An 18,588-nucleotide genomic window follows, 5' to 3' on the forward strand; every position below is an offset into this window, starting at 1 on the left:
GCCATGGCCTTTTAAAAGCAAAGCTCTCTTTATAATTATGTAAGTATGTGGGTATTCAAAAAAAAATATACATATTTTTTTGACTCATTAACATGTAAGTTTGTGACTTTTATGTTGGGCTAGCTGATTGAATTCTTATGGTAATTTCATAAATTGCATGGTATTAATAAAAACTTTAAAAGTTTTTGAACCAACTATACTATATTCATGTCAAGAATCATACTCAACTGCAACTAGTTTCCATCTACATCATTTAATCCATAATTGTTCCCCTTCCCACCAATGAATAAACCAATTGCGTGCTTAACAAGTAATAATGGCACACATAGGTGCACAAGATAGATACGGAGTATGGTTCTTAACTTGAATAGAGTATAGTTTAATTAATAAAATATTTAAGGAAGTATACCTACTTACAACTATGATTTAAAATACACGATAAAAGTATATTACCAATGTACTTTGATAGAATAATGATTCAAATATGAAATGAAAATCCAGAACAATTTCTTCACACACATAAACTCCTAAAAATGAATTGTATTTATTATTAATTAAGGGCATACCTATGAAAAGTTTTTAATTAACATTGGAGACAAAAGTTAATACAGAGGCATATTAAGTTATTGATGTCATCCATTATTTAAATCCATTTATACTCTTTTCAAAATAAGATCATGACCAGATAGCGGAGTTGTACGCTTGGGGGTGGCCTTGTTCCCAAGCATTGGTCGAACAACACATCTGACCACCGCCGGATAAAAACTGATCGCCGCTGGGCCATGGTTTTATTTTGAACAGAGTATAGAATATACTAAAAAGTAATTTTCATGGATAATTTCAACATCAGAATCAAAATGTTTTCTTATCATGTGCTTGGATATAACTAATTATATGTATACGACTAGAAACATATGAAATGGTGCAGACATATCAACCTTAGAAGTTGATGAAATATCTTTTCAACAAGTACAGGATTTTTAATACCAAGGAGTCAATATAAATAACAGGAACTGCATGCATACGAAACTAAGCACCGCTTAAAAGCACAAAATAGCTCCTACTTTTCAGGTCACAAATATTTAAGTTGAAATTATTGTCAAAGAAAACCAAAGAAAATATAAATTCTACGTATCTCAGACCAGTTGTATCATATGCGTGTAGTGTACCTGGGCTACAATGACAGGCAATGAGAAGATTAAATATTTTTAAGAGAAAAGAGGGATTTCATCATAGGCGCACATAGGGGGGTGCTTAGCACCCCCAGTTTCCTATAAAATTTATTTCAGTAATCCACCAATAATTTGTAAATTATTAAGGTTTATTGAGCTGGACATTTTTTTTTCATTATAATTATAAATATCTATTTAAATAGACAATATTATTATAGTTCACGAATTCACAGTATTGTATGATTGCACGTATTTTTCGTCTGAACATTAAACAATAAACAGCAATCATAATATTATAGGAAATTATATTATCATTTATCTAATCTTACTTTATATTCTTAGGCAAAAGGTTCAAGATTTTGCAAATAAAAATAATATACTGTTGACAATGCTACTCACAAACGAAGGTTAGTTCTTTATTATTTATTTGGATTATATATTATGGCTTTATTGAATAATATTGTATGTTTATAAAATAAAATAAAATAAAACATACATTTAAAATGTCAGTACCTAAGTCTTTATAATAACATAGGTATTGTTAAAAAATATTTATGTATATATCTGACTATAGTGTCAAAAGAAAAACAAACTCGCAAACGTCTTGAACCAGCCAAACTTCAAGATTATGCCCTTAGTCATCAAACAGGAGCAGAGTCTGAAAATCACACTTCAAACACTATTGAATATTGGCGTACAACAGTTTATTTAAGAATAATTGATGCAATAATTATAAATTTAGAAAAACGTTTTTCTGAAGAAAGCTTAGAGCTGGCCAAATCTGTAGACAACTTTTTTAACTTGAATGAACATAAAAGTTTGTGTTTTATAAACACTTATAAGGAATATTTGATAAAAAATAACTAACTATTTAAAACATTTATTACATGGTCATATCTTTTGAAATATTATTAGTATATAAATCTGTTTATGTATATCAGAATATTTTGAAAATATCGACAACTAGTTTATCAGCAGAAATGCTGTCTTAAAGAATAGTCTACCAGCCAACTTTGAATTTGAAGACTTTAAAAATCAATGTCATAAAAGTTTGTTTCCAAATGTCTATAAACTAGTTCAAGTGGGAATGATAATTCCAATTTCTTCTTCAACGTGTGAATGCTCCTCTCGGCTAAGCGTAGATTGAAAAACTGGTTACGCACCAGTATGGGCCAAGAAAGATTTACTAAGCTATCTACGCTTAGCATTGAGAGAAATCTTACCAACAAAATAGTTGGGGAAATTATATTGAAAAAATTTGCATTATCAAAAAGGAAATTAAATCTTGTTCAACATTAATAATTAATGATTACATATTATCATATTATAACTTATAATATAATTACTTTTAAATATTTGTTTTTATTTTAAATACAAATTTATAATTATCGCAATGCAGTTATTATTGTATTGGGGGGGGGGGGACAAAGCCCCCCACGGATCTGTGTACCATAAGTTATTCCAGCACCCCCTAAATTTACACCCTATGCGCACCTATGGATTTCATCTAGCTTTTCTTTATATGTTATAAGAATAAATAAAAATATAATTTTTAAATTAGTTAAAAATACCTAATATATTATTTATTTGTCTAATAAGGAAAAAATTAAAACAAATGTAAAATTAAAAGTATAAACTCTGTTTTGTACTCTTTTGTTTTGTTTTAACCTCCTGAGACCCAACACGTATTTAAATTTTTCAGTAAAAATGTAATTATAAATAAATAAATGTTAAAGAAATATATATAATGTTCAATCAAGGAAAATTTTTACCCCGACGGTAAAGGTACTTATAACCCGCACGACCTACTGAAGGTTAAATTTGAAACCATAGTGGAATGTAGATCTAACTCATACATATGACAGTGAAAAGTCAAAGAAATTAATATTGTATACAAAGGGCCTAGATGGTTTGTAAAAGCAAAAAAAAAAAAACAACACTGAAGTGAAATGTAAGAAAATAATTTTTTAATTAATTCTATTGCAAATTGAAACATGTTCTGAGAAATTTTATCTAACAACTAGGCTAATTAAAATAATTGCTAAAAGATTGATAATTTTAGCTAAAAAAAATCAGAAAAATTAAAATTAGTGTAGTATTAATACTTTTACATTAATACACGTGCATTGTGCGAGAGGATCTCATTGAAATCCAATACAAAATGTATACATTTAAACTTGAAACATAGAAATGTATTTATACAATATTAATTCAAATGTATACATTAATTTAGATAACTCAGAATAATAGTCTAATCTAGAAGTTCATAACTAGGGTGAAGCGCCAGTTTAAGGTGCCTCGATCTAGAATTGAAGATAGCTCGAAATTATTTCAAATATAAATCAAGCATGCATATTTTTCACAATTAAAAAAATATATTTATGAAATATATATGTAGCCTGTGTATAATAATATATACGACAATAAGTTTGGTTAAACCTATCTAAAACTGAATATTAATACAAAAGATGTATTAATACAAGGGTGCCTCCAGATTTTTAGAAAATACTTTAGGTTGTAGTGAGTCAAATAAGGTTTTAGAAACCTATAGTTTAATCTTAAAAATGTATCTAATCTATAAATTATCTCACTTACAATAATGTGGAGTCCTTGTCATAATATTGGTATATTGGTTGATGGTAAGATGGTGTTGCAACTGTTGGTTATTTTCCTAGGAGTTGTAACATACTGCAGATTTTTTTCATTGACAGTGCACTGTTAGGTGATTTCCACCTAGCATTTGAATCCAATAGTATAAATGTTAAATGGTTCTTACTGGCTGTATCAATTTGTTTTGATTTCTGATTTATCAACAAAAGAATATTATACATTACTGATCAGGATGCAATGAATAAATAGTGGTAGACAGTTTACATTTAAATGTAATAATATAAAGGTAAATTTAAACAACACATTAGTTAAATTGTAAGAACAATGTGAAAACTCCTATGTATAATATTAATCGGGATATTCCTTTTAAACGAGACTACGACAACCATCCAAGACTAACAGCGTTATAGGACTACCACAGTATCTTAACGATAACTGGAGATAAACCCTCAACTATTATACCTGTTGGCCATTTATACACACAACTTTATCATAAATACCTAAACTTATATCTATATTTTTTCAGCAATTTCTATTTGAATTTTCTAAATTGTATCATATTTGTTTACGGCAAAAGAAAATATCCTATGTAATCCAACGTAATAAATAAATATCTAACCAAATATAGTTCTGCTAGACTTACTCCTTTGGCACAATGTTAAAAACTATTATAAATAGTTTAAACATATAAATATTTGTTTCTAATCTGAATTTCTAGAACATGTCTTTAAATAGTTTTTAGATGTATGAACCAAGTCTTAGAGGTATCAAAAGAAGGATTGTAAGGTGAAGTCCTAATAAGAAAGACCAAATTGTTTTTTAAAAAATAATTCAAAATTTTCAGAAAATTACAATGGACGGTTTTCTGTAACTAAAAAAACAAATTAAAAAAATTCACAAAGAATTATAATATGATTTGCTAATATAATTTTAAATGAAATAGTCTGTAATAGCTATTAGGAGAGTGGGAAAATTTTGATAGTGTCCGATAATAGAATTGTGATGTTTCACAAAACAAGGTAGTCTCGTACAACAGGAAAAATTAATCTTACGTACCTAATCAATGTGCACAGAACACATCGATTATAGTACATCTGAATTTTACTGTATTTTTGACTCTCTTATGCATAGCGTTCTCCATACCCTTTTTCTTAGACCAAAGATTTTACAATTTGTTTACACCTTCATTGTAGTTTTTAGATGGACCTACTGTTTTCTAAACCAGTAAGTCATAATACTAAAGACACGGTATAGAACATTGGATAGGTTCTAGATTTGCAAATAACCAATTATAATTTATAAAATTGTATTCCTGAAGTGGTAAACAACTTTCGAGTTAAAAATTAAAATTCGATTCTGATTGCAATTATTATAGCACAATAACATATTAATGTAAGTGTAATAAGTTTTGGTTACATCTTTGAGTGGCATTTTAAAAGTAATGACTCAAATAATGATACAAAACATATTTCAGATTTTAATGAGTACCTTATAATTTTGGTGAAATCTGTGTCCATAAGAGACATGTTTTGTGTTTAGTGGTAACCAGCTCCAATGATTGTTGTCAGGTATATATAGGTATTATTACATATTTTTTTACTTCAATTGTGAGACAGCAATTTAATTGTTTGTAAAACCACAATTATTAGAGTGGTGTCACAATTCTCCACAAAGATTTGATGTTAATTATACCCATAGTGATCCATGGTTGTTCAGTAATCTGCTGTGGGTGACTGCCCACAGCCAGAAATAATGGTGGAGCCATACCATTAGTGAAGTGTAGGTTGAACAAAGAACCATCTCATCACCGCTATCAAATTTTTCATTGTTGTCGCGCTGCAAATGCGCTCGTATCATAAAGTCTTGCTTGATGATAAATCGGCGCATGCCAGACATTACATTATTCATTATTAATTTATTATACATTATGTACAATAAAAATATAATAAAATTTATGGTCATTACATTTTTTTTTAATACAACAGCAGCAAACAGCCATTTATTACTGTGGCGAGTTTAAATAAACCTAATACAACTTTTATCATCTGGAATAAAACGGTTGTTATTCAGTAAGTAAAGTAGTTCACGTAAACAGTCGCGGTGCCACGTCGACAGGAAAATAAGGTGACCTTAAACTATAAAACTATTGCGTATTCATTTTGATCCGATGCAATTTATTTACAACGCATTCTTGACATGGCCCACGATGGCAACACATGGAACGATGTATACATTCGAATATTCGATACTACCACTACCGTGACGCGTTCACAGTCAAAAGCAAAACGGATCTTGATACAGATTACCGATGCAGCCTGTTGTACCATCCTATCGGCTGTTGTTTACCAGCAGCAGTTGCAGCTCAGTGGGACTTGTGTCGCGTCTCGCAATTACGATTGGCGATAATATTATCTATGCCGTGATGGCACTCTACACAACCTTCCCCCCCCATCCCTATTCACAGGCAATCACATCAACACAAAGCGTTTCCGAACGATCTTTGTGATTGATAAAAATAATATTATGATAAAGTTATCTTTTTGTTATCTTTGTATTCATGATTCCAGCCCAGTGTCTGAGTTCGTTATTCCAGACCACTGAATTTCGGAACTAATCAATGAATAAAGAATATTGTTATTATGTAACGAATCAGTAATAACTAATAAGTAACATTAATTTTAATTATACGCAGCTAAATCGTTTTATTGTTTTGTTTATGTTTATATCTTATCTTCTGAGTTGTTCACAACATTTTTAAATATGTGGAGTAATTTGGAAAAAAGCAATATTATGGATAAGTCTCAAGGTAAATAAACAATTTAAAATTTATATTGCACTTCATAATCTATAGTGGATTTATTCACGCCAATTTATTAAATTTTATTATCTCACAAATAGTTATTGATTTTTCTTTTTTCTTTAAATTGATTAACCATTAACTAATACCAAACAAAATAAATGTGTGTATTTTAAAAATGAAGGTATCTATTAGATAAAATAATGTTTGATGTATAGAAAAATGTCTAGGTATCTAAATATAACACTATTTTATGTTATTCATATTCAAAGGTGCCATAATAATCTCCATGGCCTTATAAATCTAAAGTAGGTTAATAATGTAAATTGTATAATATATTGTATATATATAAAATTGTATATATATTAATGTATAGAATAATTATTAGATACATTTATCTTTTATAAAATAATTTAGATACAGTACCTAGATACACCTACTTACTATTTATTCTTAAATTATATTTTTTAACATAACAGAGATAACTTGAATTTTAAGTATATTTTGTAAATAATATATGATGTGTACTTTTATTGAATAAAATATGTGTGTTGCATGAGTAATCACTAATCACTAAAACATTTAATAATTCAATAATGAACTAATGGTTCCTTAAAAATGGTTGGTCTATCAAATTTTTAGTGAACCATCAAACTTTAATACATTTTTTATGTAACCTGGCATAATATATCCGTAAATGCCTTATATTGTCTTAGATATATATATTATACGACAACTTAATGTGAATACATAATACTTATGTCGGATAGCTTGACAAGTATATTTATTTAATGAATCAACCCTGGGCCAATAAATCATATTTAAGAGAGCTCACTATCAGTTCAACAAATGTTTGGAATTGTTCATGCAATCTGGCACTCTATAGTATAACATAGCATTACATTATTACCTAAAACCAACATGGTTGGTGCAATGGCATTAATATAATAAAATTGTTTGAAAAATATTTATACTAGCATTGATAACATTTTAATTTGGTAATAAAAATAGATGTTCGGTTTTAAGTTATTCTTACTCTTATTTTAGATTTAGTAGCTGGAAAACAAATTTTAACATACAAGCATTTATTAAATAGTCATGCAAAAAGTTTGGAAAAAATACACATTTCAAAAAAAGCTTTATTTATTTGTAAGTCTCCAGTAAATATAAAGGTAAGATTACTTGTTTTTATAAAATTATTGTATACCTAAACAATTTTAAATTACTTATTGATAAACAATAATTTATAGATATCAATTATTAAATTACTAGCTTGAAATTTGTGTGTTAAATACTTGTCAATTAATATTGGATGCATACTTATTATTTAATATATTATTTATATTTGTATTCCGGAAATTTGAAATGTGTTTAGGTCTAATTAGGGATAGTTTTTAAATTTGATTATAAAGTAAAACAGCTTAAATGATATTACGTAGGGGCAATTTTGTCAAAAGTTAATCATTAAATACTAATATTTCTTGATATTATAAAAAGTTATTTATACCTACATGTGTATAGTATCAAATTTAAGAAGACACCACACCCACATATTGGTGTTCCAGTCTTATAACATACCAAATTTGTTTTCAGCAGTTCCAATTTTGTGTAGCTTTAATAATAGAGAGAATTGATCATTATCAAAATTTTAGGTAAAAATATTATGTGTACTATCATACATAATGTGTTTTTACAATATTTTAATTCCAAAGCAAGTTATGAAAAGAAAAAAATGTGATTTTTTTTCTAACAAAAAACTAGATACAATGGAAGGATACTATAATAAAATGGAACTTAAATTATTACAAAACTAAATTCATAATATTTATTACATAGACACGACTTAATTTTAGTTAAACATTATAGTATAATAGTATAATATATTAATACTTATTGGACATACTTTTTAATATTTCAGGTTGATGTTGCTGACAAAGTAACGATTGATGACTTATTGGACATTGATAATAATGTATTAAGTACTATATTAAAGATTTTTGCAACATTAAACTCTGAAATTCTTTTTTTAAAAAACAATGTTAAAGTCAAATTATTTAATTCCATACTTTATTATGAAGAATGTGGTAAGAATAATAAAATACAATTAAAATGTATTAATAAAACATTAATTGAATATAATTATTTACCTAGATGAAGATGTATCTACTGAGGGATTAATACAAGTTAAAATTAGCAAATTTCTACAAATTTTATTAGAACTCTCAAATTTTGTTAAGCATTGTGAATACTTGCTGAGTGAAATACATTGTCAGTTTCTAAATATTTTTGAGTTTCAATTAATAACTGCTGATATTCATTTTCAGGTAAAATAATACAATTAATATGTTTGTTAATTTTTCATAATCTTAAACTTCAGTGTTTGTAAAATTGTCAATTTGTTAGGTTAATGAGTAGTAATATGATCAAACCAAGATTGTAAAATACATATTTTAGACTTCAATTACTGATTTCTAATGAGTCACAGACAGTGACATATTGGGTAATGTCGATACATATACCTAGATATTGTGATAAAAATATTTAGGCTCATAATAATTACTATTTGAAGAGACTTTTCTTTTAAATTCATAAATTTATTTTATGTACTTATATTACAAGGCTTTGGAGACCTGTACCTTATTTATACTACCATGTCAGGCATTATTAAAAATATCTCATTATTTACCTGATCTATCAAGATTGATCAAAACATTGGCCTAATCCGGGAGTTTCTGGTGGATACCAGACAATTTAAATATTTAATTATTTAACTATTAAATACTTACTATCAATTATATGCAAGTTGTATAGTTTTGTAAAATTAATTAGAAATATGCAATTAGTTAGAATAAAAAATAAATGGTAACCCTACCGTGTATATTACTACTTATTTATTAATAAAAGGGTTGAGAATTAATTTGTAGTCAAGTGCATTTTTTAACTTATTATCAAACATAGCTTTCTCAACAAAAAGTTTAAATTATGCAATATAACATTTTTAATTGTTTAGGTCATTGTTTAAAATTGCAAAGAACTTAAAAATGCACTGCTCTGCTTATACAATATATTGATTTTATTTAATTAATTATTTTAGGGTATTTTTGAATATATTGGGGATTTACTATACATTTTTGTTGAGTTGGACAAGCTTATTATATCACAACCAATCTTGCAACAACATTGGTTTCAATATCGAGACATTTTAAGTACTATAAAAATAGATTTGTCAAAATATAATTGTAACACAAATGATATAATTCAGTTGGAAAATATATGCAATGATATTGAATCAACCTTATTATCTGGAAATATATTTGAAGTATGTATTATCATTTGTATGCACTTTATAATTGGAATAATTTAATTTATTAATATTAACCTAACCTGATATTGGTTATTTAATTGGTAAATTTTATTTTATTCATTTAAAAAAAAACCAGATTATTATTTGTAATTTATTTTTAGTTTTGCTTTTTTTTTATTTATTTTACAATTGTGTATGAATATGAATATTATATGCATAAACATATTTTTTTATTCTTCAGAAAGTATTAACTTCAGATTTTAATGGAAAGAAAGAAATTCAGTCCTGTGATGATTTTGTGAATGAGTTTAAGCTTTATTTGAATAATTATGTACTGCTATTAGGACAACGTGCTTATCAGAAATCCAACAACCCGCTACAGATATGGTCACGTATTTGCTCTACTACAGTATTTTATACTTACATATTTGGTGTTTTTGACAAGAAGTTACTTAAACAATTTACAGACTTATTAGAAAAGGTACATTATATTTTCCAATTCTTAAATTTAAATAGTATGAAATCTGTGTTTATAATGTTTTATTAAATTATTAGGTAAATCATATTCCATTGGATGGTAATTTAGTATGGAATCCAGAAATGTTTGTATTGAATTTCATAGGTCATTTACTCAAACCTAATACTATAAGAAAAAAGGAAGACAATTCTGAAAAGTGTACTTTGGAATTAATAGATATCACAAAGAATTTTTCAAAAACTACTACTAATTATTTGCAACAGGTTAGTAAAATATATTGTAAGTGTGTTATTATTAATAATTAATCCAAGTTTAAACTGAAGACAATATATTATATTTTTTTTACTTATCATTTTTATTATTATGTGTACAACTATACATATTTCATTATACCCACTAAAATGTAATAAGGGATTCATAGATATCTGTTCTACACTAATAAATTTAAATCTAGAAAAGAACTATTTTATTTATAGTGAAGTGAATGATGAGTAAATGTATTATTAAGCAATATTTTTTTCAAAACTAAGATTATTAACAATAAGCAAAACGTTTTTCTTCTCAAATCAACTGGTGACATGAAAATATGAACTAGTAAAATGTCCATAATTAACAAAGTGGTTACTTAGAATAACTTGTGCACTTTTAGTATTATTTAACTGAAGATTTTATAAATAATCTAGCTAGCTCAAATTATTAAAAATTTAAATGCAATAAACAAAAATAACAACTATGGAAGTGTATACAATTCACTTTCCTTTATGTCACAAATTAGTTATGTAAATATCAAATTATAAATTGAATTTAAGTCACAAATGACTTTATAATACATATTATACATATTTGGTTTATGTTGCACTTGCATCGGAATCTTATTGTGAGCTAAGTTGGCTTACAGTACTAAAATCCTGGGTGCTAACTCAAAATGAACCTTCAAATATTAACTTTTAATATCCAAGTATTAAAGTTAGTAGGTGATTGTATTGAAGTATCATGAACTCTCAAAGTATTTAATGTGATGGTATGTGCAGAAAATGTATTACTCATTCATAGTGTATATTCTCCTTGGGCCCTACAATTTGTTGAATATATTATACATTGTGCTTGATGAATTCTATAATATATATATAAATATACACATATTATATTTAAGTATTATATCATATGTAACAAAACTATAATCATACTGTCCTACTAAGCAAAAGTGGCTTAACTCGAAAAAAAATTTAAAAATGAGTTAGAATCGGCATTTGATAGGTTTATCAGTTTTATACAATATTTGTTGAAAAAATACCCCTGAAGTTACATTGAATAGGCTGAAAACTCAATTGTCTCTCCTTTAAAACGCCGTTGGTAACAAAATACATTTTAAGTACTAAGTAAGAAATCCGCATCTTACACTTACTAGGTAATAAATACGTTTATAGATATGGCGTTTTTGCATAACACTCCAATGTCTAGCCGAGCTATGGCGTTATTACCTAACATTTCAACTTTTTTTTAAAGTAACTCCAATATATTATACTAATAGTTTCTAAAATGGTAGAATATCTCTGATTATTAATTATGAATTTGGAAAGTTAATTATTTTGGTATGGTCATTATGTTAAAATAAAATATTTATGACTTTTGTTCTGGTTATTATTTGTCATATTCACGGTCGTTATGAACATTTTATTAATTGTATATAGTTGTTTTATACAATTTACTTACACTTCTATTTATGTCCTTAGTAAATAATGAACAGCTTATATTACCGGGTAATAACATGAAAGTAAATTTTATTCGTATAATAATCAAATAATACTTTTAAATTATTATTTCATTGAATTCCTCGTCAAAAAAACTATATAAGTTACTAAATCAAATAAACTGACAAATAATAAAAGTATAATAAAATGAAAAATACAAAACTGCACTTTTGTCGAAACTAATATATTGGTTTTTATGGGACTTGATTAGCGGGGCAGAATATAATGATAATTAAACTAAAAGTATCAGAAACTGCAACACTACTGTAATTATGGGAAGATTGACAATCAAATATTTTTACTAAATTTTTAATCAAATTTTTTAATAGTTTATTATTATTATTATTATGATTTTGTATTTAGGCAATGATTTGGTTTGCAAGAAATGAACAAATAGAGTTTATAGATTTTCACTCCTCCAAATTAGAATACATGCATGACATTTATAACTTTCTGAGTGAGGTAATTTGTTTTATTTAATTTTTTTAAGCTTTGTCTTCATAAAATTTTTTTACTAGTATGTAAGTTTAACTAAAAAATTATGTTTTCATTTCAAAATCAAACTTTGTTATTATTTTTAACTTACATGAAATTAAATTTATTTGAGTTGTGTTTAATATTTTTAAACTCACGCTATTTATCTATTAAATTAGAATTGTATTTTTGTAGGGTATTCAATTATGCACATCAATTAAGAATACTGTAATAACTTTAATGAATCTACACAGTACCCTCGGTAAACCATTAATCAAATCAAATGTAATATTAATCTGTAGATTAATTGAAACAATGAAAAATATTGGATACATATATCAAAAAAATCATATTGTAATGGATAAATTGATAACAGATATAATACAATATTTTGAATTTTTGTGCCTTTCTATCATTGGCCAAGTTAAAGTAAGAATCTTTATATAAAATATTTATGTCTTTATAATATTGCATCTTTTAATGACTCATCATACATTATCCTTTAACAGTCGTAATCATTATAGCTTTTTATGCATTTTTGTTTTTATTTAATTTTGTTACCCAATTATTCAATGCTATAAGACATTTTCAGTTCTCTTAAATTTAAATAATAATAAAATAATATAAATGTATTTTTTTAGGACAATATCATTATTTAACAATATATTATCAATGTTTTTAGATATCATGTGCAGATGATAGAAACTTTAATACAAAAAATGTAGATAGGTTGTCGTCTTTAGAAGTATCTGAGAAATTACTGCATGGACCTCTAGTGAAAAATCGACCATTGTTAATAAAAATAGCTTTGAATACAGCAATTGGTTTGCAAGCATTTTCAAAAACTCAAATATTGAATATAACACAACATTTAAAGAAAATAGAACTCCTACAATTATTACAAGATGAAATAAAAAGTATTTCTGAAATAAGTTGTATGTATTGGCATCGAGTTGTGTTTCCATTATATTTTAAGAATATAAAAAAACAACACAAACATTTTAATGGTTTATCGGTAAGTTTGTTATAACATTATTAATGAACAATTTAATTTAAATGTGCTACTGAAAATAATTTTTTTAAGATAATTTGATCCATTGTGCTTTAGTACAGCTATTGTAGAAAAACTATATATAATTTATTGAATTAATAGAAATTAATTTGAATTTAATATTATAAATATATAATCGTATGATATTTTAGTTCTAAAAGTTAGGTCACTTTTTATTCTGTTTAATTGTTTAATAATTAAAATCAGTAAAAAAAATTTATGTTAAAAAACTAATGTTTGCAATTTATAAAATAAAATGTTCACAATTTTATTTCGTAGCCCTTTAGAATCACCAATAATATTTAACTGATGAATATTAAAATATCATACAATTATTGTCTTTTACACATATTTATTATTGATTATTGTGTGAAATTATTATCATCTTATTATATTATCCATTTTAATGAACTATTTAATTATATTTTCATGAAGACAACATTTGATTTTTTGAAAGATATTTATGAAGTGACATATTTTAGTGACAAAACTACAAAACAAAATATATATAGTTCATTCATAGATGAAATTTGTGGTTACTTAAATCATCAGGTAATAGTTTTTATATTTAATAATTCAATTATTGTTTCAATACAACAAATTAAGAACAGACTGAAAAAATAAAAAACATTTTGTATTTTTCTCGATTTAATTAATTTATCTATAAAAATACTTTTGAAGCATAATTTTAAAAGAGTGCACTGTCTTGTATGTTTAAAATGGTTAAGCATGCTTCAACATTCAAAATTACAAATCAGTCCATTCTTTACTGAAAAAATTATTTTTGTAATCGTCTATAATAGTTAAGTTTTTATTTGTGAATACAAGTAATACATTTAAATATCTTATTAATTTATTCAATAGATTTTAAAACCAATGAGCCCATTTATTGAAAATGAATTACGACTTCATGTTATGACACATGTTCATTGTGTTAAAACGATGCTCAATCAACCAGTCGATATATATATGATAAAACTTCAACATTTGCAGTTTTTGACTAGTTTTATAGACACTAAAAGTATATTTAATATTTTTGAGTCTAAACAAATTTTGGTCAATCTATGTCATGTTTTATAGATAGAGCGGAAAATTACCTCAGTGAAACTTTTTATGATTTAACTGCTGTTGCTCTACATGATTGGCATAATAATGGTGTAATGAGAACATTAGCCAAGTACAAATTAAACTTAGAAACTATTGATGATAAATTACCAAATCATACTCTTGAACAAGTTTGTTAAAATACTGTCAAATATTTTATGATTTATTATGCTTCTATGAATTTTATTTTAGGGTTTAGATGTACTAGAAATAATGAGGAATTTAGACTTATTTATTTCCAAATATTCATACAATTTAAGTAATCAAATATTTATTGAAAACTATAGCACAAGTAAACACTTGAACACAATAAATATAAAACATATTAGTAATTCTATTCGAATACACGGAACTGGAATAATGAGCACTACAGTTAGTATATATTTTAATACTAAGTATATTATGTATATTGTATAGATTACATTAGCTAATAGAGTGTTCATAAATGAGTTATGTTACTTTTAATGTCTTGAAAAATGTATTCTATATTTAAGGTCAATACAACTTACCAACTTCTTTGTGGAAAGTTAAACATATTATCAAAATATTTGTATGACGAGCGCGTAAAATCTAAACTGAAAAAAGAAATTACGTTTCTACATGAAATCCAAAAAACTAATAATATGATATATCCATTTGAACGAGCAGAAAAGTTTAATTCAAGTATGAGAAAATTAACATTGGATACAAATCAAAATTACATTGATCAGTTTAGAATTCTTGTTACCCACATTGGTAAGAAAATGATTCATATTTTAAAATAACCAAAATAAAGACAACAATTTATTAATCTTACGACTAATTCCAAGCTTCTTAACTTTGTCTATCAATTGGAAAACATATAAATATTTTACTAACTGTTTTGTTTCTAGGTAATGCACTTGGTTATGTACGAATGATTAAGTCTGGTGGTCTTAACTTTTGTTCAATTGCAACTTCATTTATACCAGATTTGAAAAAAGTGATGCAATTTGAAGGGATATGTAATAATTTAGGATTTACTAAAAACTGTTTAGTTTCTGGACACCACCTTGATAATGTTGTGCATAATATTTGTCAAAATATTGCAGAAGGCACTAATTATTTTAAAGTGATTACAGTATTTAAATTAAGTGTTAATTTTTTAGATTCCATAGAGTCTTATTGCAACATTTTTTTTCAGCAACTTTAGGATTAATAATCAGCAAGTAACTAATGTATATGGTAATCTTGGAATTAAAAACCATAAATCAGACTAATTAGGGTCACTGAGGGAGGATGTAGAAACATTATTAGGTCTACCTTATATTTTTGGTCCAAACCACTCCTCGCACATAAATTACTACAACATAACTTATTATATTCACGATTTGCTGTTAAGGTTGAATTAAAATACCGAATTTCTTTCTTAAAATTCTTAAGTTAGTCTCAAGAAAATATTTTAGTTTTAAATAAATCTATTACTTCATTAAACAATATTGTTCCAAAGTTGTATCATAACATAGTTGTATTACCCTGAGTAACATAGCAAAGTATGTCAACAATATAAGATTACCATTTGTAATTACCTTAAATTCAATATTCTTAACTAATACAAATATGTTTGTCTTTCAAATTATATTATAGTAAAAAAAATTAATAAATTCTATATTTTTTTTAGTTATTAATTGATGTCTTCATTCAGGCCATGGGTAACAGTAATAATTCACATTTACATAATTTCTACATAATTATTCCTTCACTAACATTAAATTTTATTGAACATTCAATTAATTCCAAAGAAAAAATGTACAAGAAAAGTAAAGGAGCAATGTTTACTGATGATGGTTTTGCAGTAGGTAAGGATATTAAAACGTTGAGTATTTTATTAATACTAGCAAATATTTTATAGGCATATTCCTCAAACCCATTATTTTTAAGTATTTTAATTATTTAACATATTTTTTATTTTGTGTATCAAACTAATTTATAATTTTATTTGTATTAACTATTACTCAAAAAGCACACTTTAAAAATGCCATAATATGTAAAAATGTGCAATATTACATTTATTTCGTATTAGAAATTAGAAAACAAACTTTTTGCCTGGCTCTTCAAATAACATTTTCTCTAATAATTATATTAAATTATAATATTTTTATACATATACAAATTTAGTATGTATATTAAATGTACCATAATTTTCATTTCCAAGTTTTTTTCCTACACCTGTGGTGCTAGTTCTCATTATAAATTACAATACCCACAGTTATCGGTTGTTTATAGTTGTCATATCTATGTTATCTTTATTAGATTATATTTCTTTCAATTCTAAGTAACACAAACTGTAAAAACTTAGATTAAAATTATTCTTCTTTGCTTGGATTGGGTTTGTAACTTGTTTCAATTAAATTTGGAACACACCATAAAATATTTACGAATGCATTACAACCCAGTCTAATATTACACAAAACACTAACACATTTTTTGTCAATGATTTCATATGATGTAAATAACATCATTATTTTTATTAACTTCATATTATACTGTACTCAAAATAATATATGCAAGTATAACAAGAAAATACTTAATTTAATTCACATGCAGCATTTTACTGAAATTTATCTTTTTATGAACTGGATGGTCAGATACCGAATTTGAACAAAAAATAGATAATAATATTGTATTGATAATGAACAATGAACATATTTTATGAAATGGTCAATAGCTAAATTGTATGCTTTGTTTTATTATTATAAACCAAATAATAGTAATATTATATATTTTTGTTAAATTTCACTATCCAAAAATCCAGTTAGTTCATAAAAAGATGCAACCTATAAATGTTATATATATTCTAATTGGTATGTTTATATGCATGATTGAATTGATAGGTGTCGCATATTTACTACGTATACTTGACTTAAACAATGAATTTGATTCATTGAAGTGGTTTCAATCAGTATCTGAAAACTATGAAGAAAAATTGAATGTACTAAAAACTCAAGAAATTAAAGCTTTAAAAGATGATGCTAAATTACAACAACCTCTAAGTTTGTCTTATACAAGGCTTCAAGTTTATTACAAAGTAAAATATTAATATTAATTGTTTTACTTGAAACAAGTTCTAAGTATTTTGTCGTTTTCAGGAGTTCATGCTATTATATTATAACATTAATAGCGCAAGGATATTTTTTCAGTCAAGGAATATTAAATAATGTTTGTAAATCTTGTTTTATATAAACTAAATACCAAATCTTTTATAGTCATTTTCAGATGTTATGTTTGGTTGTTAGATATTTTATTTATATATTTATTTACATACTCTTTGTTAACCATAAAGTTGTGTTTTTATAATTATGTTATATTTTTGTACCTACTCAATAAAAATTTTATATTTATCGCCAATACAATATTGATAATAATTTTGTCAAAATTTGAACTTTAAATACTTATAAAAAAATTGTCCTTGTATATTTTTAATATTTTTAAACTGATGTTGCAAATATATATCAGGAGCCTTGTATTAAATTTTCAAACGTTTTGATTCAACAAATAAAATTGTATTGACAATTATGGAAAAACAATTCAAAATTTTATGAAGTATATAAATTGATGAAATAAACATATGGTGTAAATTGCAAGTGTTTACAGTTCTTCGTTTTTAAATTACAACTAAATAAGAAAATCGCAACATGAGAAATTGAGTGAATATCTAATGTTGTAAAAATTCAAACTTCAACTCTCATAAAAATTTTCTTTGACTTTCAAGTAGAAATTTTTTTGATAAGGTTAGACAAACTTATGAGAAATCTTGCAATACATTTTAAAATCTTAGATATAAAAAGAAATTTTTTTTTAATTTCTTACCCCAAAAAAATTGCTAATT

At 25.5% G+C, this 18,588-nt stretch overlaps 1 protein-coding gene and 1 long non-coding RNA gene across 2 annotated transcripts; one reads left to right on the forward strand and one right to left on the reverse strand.

The window, feature by feature from the left end:
- Nucleotides 1–394: 394 nt before the first annotated feature.
- On the reverse strand, nucleotides 395–6,110 carry LOC111042005. Its single transcript, XR_002605387.1, has 3 exons — nucleotides 5,271–6,110; nucleotides 3,768–3,973; nucleotides 395–527 (listed from the first exon to the last, which is right to left on the reverse strand). It is a non-coding gene; the product is annotated as an uncharacterized LOC111042005 (long non-coding RNA).
- A 226-nt stretch (nucleotides 6,111–6,336) lies between these two features.
- Nucleotides 6,337–18,055, forward strand: LOC111042004 (WASH complex subunit 4). The gene is made up of 19 exons (XM_022326492.1): nucleotides 6,337–6,588; nucleotides 7,627–7,751; nucleotides 8,498–8,663; nucleotides 8,731–8,903; nucleotides 9,674–9,898; nucleotides 10,125–10,364; nucleotides 10,439–10,624; nucleotides 12,476–12,574; nucleotides 12,782–13,015; nucleotides 13,269–13,601; nucleotides 14,073–14,189; nucleotides 14,502–14,658; nucleotides 14,718–14,872; nucleotides 14,934–15,113; nucleotides 15,236–15,476; nucleotides 15,614–15,831; nucleotides 16,381–16,558; nucleotides 17,594–17,787; nucleotides 17,849–18,055. Exons 1-19 carry the CDS (start codon nucleotides 6,543–6,545, stop codon nucleotides 17,915–17,917), a joined length of 3,336 nt encoding a protein of 1,111 aa, XP_022182184.1. The 5' UTR covers nucleotides 6,337–6,542; the 3' UTR covers nucleotides 17,918–18,055.
- The last annotated feature ends 533 nt before the right edge of the window (nucleotides 18,056–18,588 follow it).

The sequence above is a fragment of the Myzus persicae genome, unplaced genomic scaffold (genome assembly GCF_001856785.1).
Source record: "Myzus persicae strain clone G006 unplaced genomic scaffold, MPER_G0061.0, whole genome shotgun sequence".
Lineage (NCBI taxonomy): Eukaryota > Metazoa > Arthropoda > Insecta > Hemiptera > Aphididae > Myzus > Myzus persicae.